The sequence below is a fragment of the Trichoplax adhaerens genome, genomic scaffold, assembly GCF_000150275.1.
Source record: "Trichoplax adhaerens TRIADscaffold_6 genomic scaffold, whole genome shotgun sequence".
NCBI classification, from domain to species: Eukaryota; Metazoa; Placozoa; class Uniplacotomia; order Trichoplacea; family Trichoplacidae; genus Trichoplax; species Trichoplax adhaerens.
Genome location: NW_002060948.1, coordinates 5,729,282 through 5,740,422, shown reverse-complemented (window position 1 = coordinate 5,740,422; position 11,141 = coordinate 5,729,282). Strand labels below are relative to the sequence as shown.

Below are 11,141 nucleotides of genomic sequence, written 5' to 3'. Positions count from 1 at the left end.
ATAGTATAGATCTCATTGGAATAAAATAGAGCCACTAAAAAGAAAGCTAAAATAGGTGAATGAACTAATTAAGGGATTGCTAATGAGAATAACTTAAGTATGGCTTAACCTTTCGTATTGTGGCAGATTTGATATCAGTAGATATATTTTAAGCAAATCGGACATTGTAAATAATTTTAGTAAAAAAGCTAAAAGGCGTCGATAGTAAAGCAAAGTTTATACCGAAAATTATTCGATTTAGTACTTTTATGGTTATGTTATCAACAGGATATTTATCACTACAAACAACTAGTTAAAATGGAAAAATGGCAGTGATGTTTTTTCTATTCTTGTGGTTATACCGTAATTATTACATGCAACAAATAAGCATTCATTTACACTGAAATATTATAGTCGCTAAACAAGTACGGCATACACTAAGGATCGCGAACAGGGTGTTCGTGTAAAGCCTAGAAATAAGTCTATCTCCGATATCAGTTACGAATAAAGTCTTTACTCGCTAGTACTTCAAGCAATTCAATACCAGTTTCAAATTCATTTAAGCCATTAACTTATCATAGTGCAATCATGAAGAGATTCTTTATTTCACTCCCATCTTATTTTAAGAAAAATTTGTATCGATATTGCCTTGCTAGTGCCGTACTTCATAAGTCTACTGGTAGATATAATTTTGTTGTAAATCTTTATCTTTTTCTAGATACATTTACTAACTAAAAATGCAGTTATGATAGTCAATTTCGCCATAAACACCAGAGAATTGAGCATCATTCAACGATTGCTTGCTTGTACATAATTTAATATTGAATCAAATTAAAATAGTTTATTTTTAACTTCCTAACCGATCGTATGGACCACTGTTACAAAAATATGAAATATCGATTAAAATCTTTTCATTTCTTGCCAAATTGGGCTTCGAGATCGACAGTATATGAAAATCTGCATTTTATTGCTAGTGTAACTGGGACAAATTGATTAAACCCTAGTAATAGGCTCAAATTATACTTTTCACAAGGCCTTAAGCCTAGTCGCTCCCTCTACAGGAAATGCAAAGGCTTCGGTAAAAGGTAAAGATACCAATAATAACAGTATCGTTCAATTAATGTAATCATCCTTGTGTTATTCTATCGAACTCAATTACCAAGTAAAAAAATAGAACAAGTTGCAACAACGCTAAACTATCTACATAAAATTCGGGTTAAATAATGTTTTAAATGGCAAAAGAAAGCAAATAATTCATAACTGTTTACCTCAAAAATTATGGTCATTTTATAAAATAAGTTACACAAAAATAATATCTTTGCCATAAATGCCATAATGCATATACTAAGTCAGTAATGAAATCAATAGAAGCAGATGGTAAACCATAAAATAAAATTTACTTTTCTAAAGACTTACCCACTCTACAAAGTAGCAGTTTAAAATTGCGATAGCCGCTTAGGATATAACAACAAGGATTTTAATGGACGAAGAATTTCCTAGATACGTTATGGCTATTAATCGGACAAAAAAAAATAAGCCTTAAGATAGGACATTATGACCCACTATGGGTTGTTGAAATGACGATATCTTGATGAGTTCTCTCGCTATAAAATAATACGGTGAATAGCTCAGTCTGGCACCTAGCTTTAAACAATAACTCGTTTCATTGATTTTAAAGATCAATAGCATTATTCATTAATCCAATATGGCCGCGTTGTATTTTGCTTCTATTCATTGTTCGATGTCAATATTGATTGATGAATCGATGGCTCCGGACGTATTCTTACTAACCACAGGTAGTCACTGGTGACGAAAAAGGAACTGTAGCAGCCAATCAATACCTCCGAAGTAATCATTTATTGTCTTAATGGATAACAGATTATCCAAATAATATATAGGTTACCGATGCGGCTGTTCATAAGTTTGCAGTATAAATGCAGAGTCATGCAGTAGTTACTTACTCTCAACGATGAACCTTGCAATTATGATGTAGATTACTAGGCTATACTGTAGAATAGTAATAGCACACATACTGTGATTAAGGCAATGATTTATTTTCGAAGAATAATACATACCAGTAAATGCTAAGTGATATTTATCCAGTGCACGTATATAGAATTGTAGACACTCTCCGTATTCGTCTTATTGCAGATTATCACGATATAGAAATAAAAACTGCAGTTCCCATACTGCAACTGTCGGTATTTTAGGATATTACCAGAATTAAATGGATATCGAGCTATATAAGGAAGAGAAAGCCGTTAACGTAGAATAGATAAATGTGGCTATACAGTAATTACGATCTCGAAAGTCCTTCAACAGATAATTTTTATCCATGCAAACGAAATTGTAGACATCTGTTAGTCACTTCTGCTATAACTGTTCATTGAAGGCTGTCACGATATTAAAGTGAAGTAAGAAATTATCGTATTGATCATCTACTATTATTACGCTATATTAGCAAAGTTCCAGTTTAAATGAACGGGTATACACTGTATTCTATACAGTATATCCTACACAAAGCAATACATTAAATGAAAATTTACTGCCAGATTATTTCTTACTGCCATACATATATATGATTGCTTTTATTTTATAATAGAAAGCAGAGTTGTTAAAAAAGGTATTCAGGAATCATTAATTTGTTAATTTAAATATGACAATTATTCTTTAGCCACTTTTACTACTGACATGAATGAATTGATATCGATATAGTGTTCACATAACAACAAATATCAACTATCTAAAGTAATATGAACTAGAAAAGAATGCAATTTAATATGCTAAGGCTTTCATAAAATAAAGTTAACTTTTGTCTAATACAGTATACTGTATAGATTTAAGACATCTATTTCTCACTTCAACTACCCGTACATAGGAAATAATTGTTATACAACGTGATTTATTAGCGTGATTTCATTTTTCCATTTCGAGAGATTTCTGATGAAATGGCGACATGTAGATATATATTCATGGTTCGTTGCAAGATGTAGCAGAAACTAGCTTAAATTCCTATGCCTGATCATAGATGCCGGAAAATATCTTACGATTATACCGTTAATGAATATAGTATCAAAATTGTATAAGTATGCTACCACATTATACTAGTGGATAGAAAATGTTATAGTAGCTGTAAGATTAATATTACATTCTGATGAACATTATATGTAACCGCGATGTAAGTACCACTCGGTTACGAACCAGACTGTGCCAAAGTGTTCCGTTTCCGTACATCCGAAATTAAAAATGAAAACCTAGTCCTTTCTCATTAGCAGAGCCGAAACATATCTGCAAATCTCCGCCCATCAGAAGATCACAGTAACCATATGTCTCTCTACTCAAATTGAGCTGCGAAACCCCAAATGATAAATGTGTGATGCCGATGAATTAGAAAATACCTTTATAGAAACTTACGAAGCTACCATTGCCAAATTGATGTAGAATATCGGTCTGTAATAAAAGTGGACAACTAGTTCTGATCAAACTAGTAATTTAAGTCTATTATGGACTTAGATTTATTCTGTAAATATGAGCAAGAGCTTAATATTTGAAATAAATCCCAACACAAAATTTTAACTCTTAGCCGTTGCTATAAATACATAGGTACAGGATAGGTGGAAATATCTAAGAAATTGAAATGAAAAAAACTGAACCACAAAGTAAAATTTTACTAGCATATGATTTAATTGCGATAGATGCAGTAAAACTATTATAGATAATACAATCCTTGTCTAAGCCATCCAGACTGATATAAATTAAAGATTATTCACACATTCATCCTTTCTAACCCTGACATTTTTAGAGGTTATTAATAATCGCAAACTATTGCAATTTAATAAGCTAACCTTTGAACCTTTCCATAGAAGCAGTCCATTAACCACTAATACATACAGAATTATGTGCAAAATGATACTAACGTTGTAATAAAATATAATTGAAAGATATTAAAGGCCATCCGTTTATGTTTAAGCATTACCAGTATACTATATTTAGGTGGTTGCATTGGCATCCTGTATGCCCGCTTCGCTGTCCTTTTCTAATGTATTACTTGTTCGAGCGCTATTCTCGTACGAAGATATGGGTTGCTTCTTCTAGAAACATTAAATGCATAGTTCATATCATGATAATTATTCCATACAAAAGAATAAAATTTACAACCCTATCAATACTTATAATATAAACACAAGAACTAACTAATAAATAAGCATCAAAAGTAAAGCAATACCGTAATTTTACAAATGCGAACAAAAATTCATTTAAATTAATTGATAGTAATGGCACATTCAGTAACTTTGGTAGAATATCTTTTTAAAATTATTTTTCTACTCTTAAGCACTAGCTATGAGCCAAATTGAATATTTCATTGTTTTCATATCAACTTATTTTAAAATTACAGCAATACGTATCACTTAGCGAGAAAATCAATATTTCGTTTTAAAATACACCATGCTTACCATGTACGAGTATGCTTGGCCGATGTGAATCGAAGTTTTAATGCTTTCAAGTTCGAGGCCATCTATTCTTATGATGCACAGGCAAAGTACAAGATAGAATGCATAGAAAATAACCAGCATACTAGATGTAGCTATAAATGGCCCATAGATTTGTGACATCGGAACTTGAGAAACACCGCAATTAAAACGTATAACTTTTCTGTATGACTGTAATACATCAAGTGACCGTATAGCCAATCTAACTACCACAACTCCGCCGATGATGCATGCTACGCATAAATATGCAGCCGCCTTCACGCAAACAACCTAATGTAACCGGATTTAAATATGATAAGAAAATTAGATTTCCAGAAATGGATTACATCGTGAAGGCTTTGATGGGGACCTCCCAATCGTTGTATCGTGAACTTAAAGATAGCAAAGTACGTAGCTATTACATCAGAATTTCTATTATCTATAGATATTGAACTGTTCTTATTGGACTGAATATAATCAGTAATGATAATGTGGACAATTAATGCCTTACCCTCCTTGTAGAAAAGTATGAGTGTTGGGCAACATAAGTGATAAACGCGGATAATAAAAATATCTGCAAACAATTTAAAATAGGTGAATCTAAATTTTAGTAGTGAATCGTAGAGTTGAAAGAAAATAGCAAGGATAGTAGCTACATAATCGCTTATTATTTTGAAACTTATTCCAAGTACCTAATCGATTAGTTTTGCTGTATCTAATACTGTATCAATAACCTAATTGTAGTTAATTATAACAAATCAATTTGACTTCCATAGTATTCAAACTATTTTAATTATAAACATGATTTTTAAATATGTAATAAAGATAAACAGAAGTGATTAATAAACTTACCGGTCCTCCAACCCAAAAACCATTTCCATATTGAGTGTAACTAGTGAAATAGAGCCCGATTGGACAAGGTTTGGTAAAGCTAATAGCGGTAATTACCAACTGGACTAAACTAAATAATACAGCAATGCCACAAAGTACTTTAATACTACTTGCTAATTTCCGACTGCAAGTTGCCATTTTCTAAAAAAAATGAAAGACTTATTAACTTATACTGGCCAAGTGCTTGTTGATACTATTTACTTTTTAAAAAACATAAAGCAAGAAAAACTATCATTGAATTCTCTAAACATCATCATTTGGACAAAATTATTACATATGTAATCGCTCAAAAGGTGAAATGAAAAATTTTAAGTCGCGATAATAACTTTTCTAAATTCTATAATATATTCGGAATGTGTTTTCGTAGCCATTCATTCTTCATTTTTACTTTTGTAGCCTTCAAAATTAATTTTACAGTACAGCATATTCTATGTAAATTAAAAAGACTAATTAGGAGACAAAACGCTAATTACGGTGGGCATACAAAGTTAGATCAATTCTCTGATGCACTTTAAATCAAGTAGTCACGTACACAAATCAAAGATTAAAATTTTAGCTATTTCTATTTTTAAAAGTTTCTTATTAAAAGCGGAAAATGTAATCAGGTTTAATAGTCATAATGATAGAAGTGATGCCTTGTGTTAAGTAGATTGGATTACTAAATAGTATCATGTTAATGTAATATTTTTCACTTTCTATTAGAAATAGTAGCTGTAATAGGATTTTTGTTTAATGTCCATGAGTTGTTCATTCAAAGTAAATCTATAAGATGAAATGTGATTACAGTAGCAAAAACTAAACCAAACTTAAATTTTCTAAAGTTAAGTACTATACTAACCAAAAATATACCAAATTGACAGGTCTAATTGCTGGGTCCAATATTCTTAAATTTTCAAATTAAAAGCTGTAACAAAATAGGAAATCTATCAGATGATAGTAGGGTTCGATTTTTACTATTAAACACAGAAGTAAAAATTTTCAGACTTGCGTTAAGTACTCTTTAACCATAAGGTGCCCTTGCATCACATACGCGACTGTTCCAGAGATAATATTAGTAGAACTGTTACAGGAAATTATTCAACTTTTATAAATAATCATGTTAATTTATGAACTAATTTCTTCTCATAATTTCATTCTTCTCACCGGTAGCCCATAACTTACAGAAAAATAACTAATGTTGTTCTAGACACATGAACTGGACTCCACATTGCCTACTATATTTAATAGCAGGTGTCCTATATTATTTACTATTGTATAATGAAGAAATAGAAAAACGGAAAATAGTTTGGCCATAGCAGATTTCATACGCTGCTGAATTAGATTACGCCACCACAAGAGCAAAAATCTCTTGATTGTTAAATATAATGTATCAGTCAAAGCATTACAAGGAAAACGATCAGTATGAAATACTGAAATCTCTACCTCAGGGTGCTAACTTAAAAATGATTCCAAATGAGATACGAAATTGATATTGGTGATGTGGTAACTCTAAAATTAAGGTTTAATTTTACCGCCAGCTGTTTACGGAGGTTTTTAGTTCAGTACTTTTCGTTTGATCAACATCAGTTTCTGATCGGCATGTTAGCATGTTTACTAATTCTCCTTTTGGCTACCCGCGTAGTCATTGGTAATTATCACCTCTTTGGAGGTCATTATGTCGATCACAACATCAGCCTTTGAGCAGATATCGAAATAAAAGTATCCCAACTTCATCATAAATAGAAAGGAAAAATTTAAAATGAAAGATATGGAACGATGATGAGATGAAATTTCATCTTACAACTGCAGAAAAATTGCTATTAATAGCTGATATAATTATAAAATTACGAAATATTTATATAAATATTAGCTAAATAGTTCTAGCCAGGAAGAAGAGTTGTGTACTTTACGATAAGAGCATTTCGCGAAAACTTGAGATAGAATTAGCAGATATGGCACTAAAATTCAGAGATGATAGCAACTGAAAATAATTATATATATGTATGGGCCAGAAAATGCTATAGATATAATTCGATTTCATAACCGTTGATTTTCTAAATTCAATCTTAGTTTATTAAGTTCTAAACCTTTCACTACAACTTTCATAATAGTAGATTCTATCTCTTCACCCTATGATTCACTTTATTTTACCTTCTAAATCACAATAGGCAATTTAAATGCAATTGCGGTAGTAATATTTAATGGAAATCAAGCTCAAATGAAATGAAGGTTAAGCTAGGCTTTATTTATTTGCTAAAGCGGCTACAAGCTGAGTAAGTATGACGAGTAATTATTGAGACTAGTACTCCGTAAATACTTTGAATTCCAACTGAAGCCAAGAAAAAACATCAATTCATCATAATTTTGACAGAAAACCTCAAAGCATTTTAAAGAATTATCGAAGGGGAAAATTGACTGCTTTAACCCCCAAAATTATCCAAAATGGAATAGTTAATCGCGATTGAGAAAAATCTACGTGTTGTCTTCCTCCCTTCAGAATCCTAACCCTAAATTTGAACCGTTCCATTACTAATCTATCAAACTACAACAACTTTTATATGCTACGCAGAGGCGTTGGGATATCGGATTAAATTTATCATTTTAAAGTATTTTAAATTAAACTGATGATTTATCATATCCCTCAAGATAGATTTCACATAGGTTCAATGTTACTATATTTATAATACTATAAATTGGGCCTATCTATTTTAATAATTAAATTAGAACGTAGATTAAACGTTCAGGTTCATCCTGTACTCTATGACAAAGTAGTATAAATTATGCTGTCATTAATGAACAAAATTTGCTACCATTACTGATAAGATTCACTATAGATGGGGACAACCAGTATTACCAGTCGAACTACACCATCTTTCATATGCATTGTAACGCCAAGTATTTGGTGATATCATAGCTTTATTCTATTCTAAGGTAACTGTAGTTACATTAATATCATCATAATTACTAGAAAATATTTGATTTAGAATTCACATCCAAACAGTTCGTAGTACTTTATCATATAAACTATAGTATATATACGGTTATTATGAATGCACAGTTAAATCAATAAATCTCTTGCGAGAGAGTATTTTTCCTTCTAGTTGTACCTTGAAATTGATCTAATCATGGATCCACATCCGAAGAAATTGGTGCTTTTGGGTACCGTTCACTAAAGTTCTTAGATATCGTTAATAATTCAAAAATATCTAATTGCATAGCTTCGGGATCTTAAATTGTTACATTAATGGTACTTTATACTACAACTAGTTTAGAAAGAAGAGAGTTCAAATGAATTTTTATGTGCTTAGTCCACACTGCAAAAGCCTAGAAGCAGTAGCAGTAATAAAAATGATCATATGGTATCGCTATCATTACAAACTTGAACTGTTATCGTGAGTTTGATCTATATCACTTTCTGGCAGTCTTTTATCTATTGCGAATGCAGCTCTGTACTGAGTATTATCGCAAAATTCATAGGGTGGAGCTTCTTCTGGTAGTGGTTGTATCTGCAGATATAAATAATAATGATAATATCGCTGTTAATGCTAACCAAACTTTAGATAATCATTAACTGTCCATATTAAGATCATGATCATAAAAAATTAATAATTGGTAGCTTAGGTTGCATTACCATAAGTAAGCTATGGCCAGAATTTCTCTCTAGCGATACACTTGGACTGTTACTTATCCTTATAAACTTGATGCAGACTCCAAAATAAAAAATATGAATGCAGAGTTGTAGAATAGTGACTAGCAAAGCAGGCGTATAAGCTTGATTCAAGGGTATTTTGCAAACGTCGCTGTGAAAGATATCGTCAGAATCTAAATCCGCTATTAGAAAGCCAGCTACCTTTAGAGTTTGACCTAAAATTACAAACCCGGCTATTATGCATAACGCACATAGAAAAGCTCCCATCTTGATAAATGATATCTAGAAAGATTTAAATCAAGGACAGAACACTTTGGAATTATGCTATTACAAAATGCAGCGCTTATTACCGCACTATACGAATACATGTTTGCACCTTGCTATAACTATTTTGCAGAAAATATTTAGGGGGAAATAATCAATTCGTAGCGTATCAGATTGATAAGATAATTGTTATGTTATTTTTATAGAATTCAACCATATGAGAATTATGCTTACAACTACATAAGAAACACATTATGCAGTAAATTAATCTACCATGTCCTGAAATTAAATACGAGTATTCACCATGTTTCAAGACTAAAACACATATGAGAAAGTTTGTACAATACTAATCATGTAAATTAAAGGGGATAAGTTAAATAAATGCCGACTGCAAGTGCTGTTAAGATCACATAAGAATTTCTTATATTTAAAAGTGTTCCTTTAAACCGTTATCCATTCGATTAAGACAATTAATGTATGATACTTTCGGCCAGATAATTATACTCAATATAAGGGTACGATATGCATTATTAAAAGTTACTGTATTTGCCATTATATGATAATGTTCTTACATTATTCATACCAGAATTATTTTTTGGGATTGTAGATCCAACTAAGAAGGTATAGAGAAGCACCTATAAACAACGCAATCGTTAGATATGGTTCAAGCAGTTTGATATTATAAATATTCAACGTGCTTCATCCTCGGTGCATTGGCTAGGTTTAGAAATAAGATTTGATTCTTAATCGCGCCAACGTAAAATTTTTAAATCTTAGCTCGAAGGAAATTAATAAAATCCCTATATTGCAACTAATATTGCAAATTATGATATTATCAATTTATCCAGCGAATAACAACAAAGCACATAAAGAACGTACCGGCCCTGCAATCCAGTAGGTATTACCAAACCGGTTGAAACTGATGATGTAGATCCCAAATTTGCAAGGAAGTATAAGTCCGGAGATAGCAAGAGCAATTTGGATTAAGGCAATCGCGTAAGTGATGAAGCAAAGTGCTTTAAGGTTGTTCATCGATGACACAGTAGACCTATTCTCAGTAAATTCGTGATCATTTGGAATATTTACATGTCGCGTAGACGTAGACATGCTCACTGTTAAGTTGCAAGAAGAAAGTTGTCTTCAACTTAAAACTTAATTTTGACCAAAGCTAATATCAGTATTGCCCTAGGAAAGCGATCTATTGAGTTATAGAAGATCAGTAAATGGTATGCTATTGCAAAACGTGATGCGGAATAGAATAGATTTGATTCAATGCTATCAGTCTGCGTAAATTAGCGCTTATATCAATATGCAGTTATCGTAACATTTATGAAATTGTAAAAAGTAATTACAGTGCTATTTTAATTCTTCGTATCAAAAAGATATTTACGACAGATATTTATTTATTATAAAATATTTATGATTCAGTATAAGAGCAATACAGGGACAGCTGAAACTATACTAGCATATTATCGTACTTTATTCGCGTGTGATTTGACTATAGATATTCAGTTCCAGCTAATCATGTTCTCGTAGACGTATGATTTCATTTGCAAATATATAGTACTTTATATGAGTATAATGGCCCTCAACTCTGTAGTGAATATATCTTTAGGCAAAGCATTTCCTCTAAGTAATTCATTATAAGTAATTTAAGACTAAATAATGTATGAATTAAATTTATCTTGGATATGTATTTGAGCAAAGTTACCTAATGTAATTGAATGTACCCTACGATACTAACAAGAACCGAGCAAAGTTTGTACTATCTACGTTATGAAAATATTTACGGTTATTGTTAAGTCTGTTTCTCAACTGAGTTGATGTTAGAAATATAAGATTAGGAATTAAATAGTACTTTAAACACCGCTAAATAAAGGCAGACCAAGCCCTACTATTTCCTGAATTAA

General features: G+C 31.4%; 1 protein-coding gene across 1 annotated transcript; it reads right to left on the bottom strand.

Annotated features, from left to right (window-relative positions):
• Positions 1-3,968: 3,968 nt before the first annotated feature.
• TRIADDRAFT_57758 (uncharacterized protein) lies at positions 3,969-5,477 on the bottom strand (the record flags this gene model as incomplete). Its single annotated transcript, XM_002113476.1, has 4 exons — positions 3,969-4,070; positions 4,680-4,739; positions 4,960-5,022; positions 5,301-5,477. The coding sequence occupies 4 exons, from the start codon at positions 5,475-5,477 to the stop codon at positions 3,969-3,971; spliced, it is 402 nt and encodes a 133-aa protein (XP_002113512.1).
• Between the last annotated feature and the right edge of the window lie 5,664 nt (positions 5,478-11,141).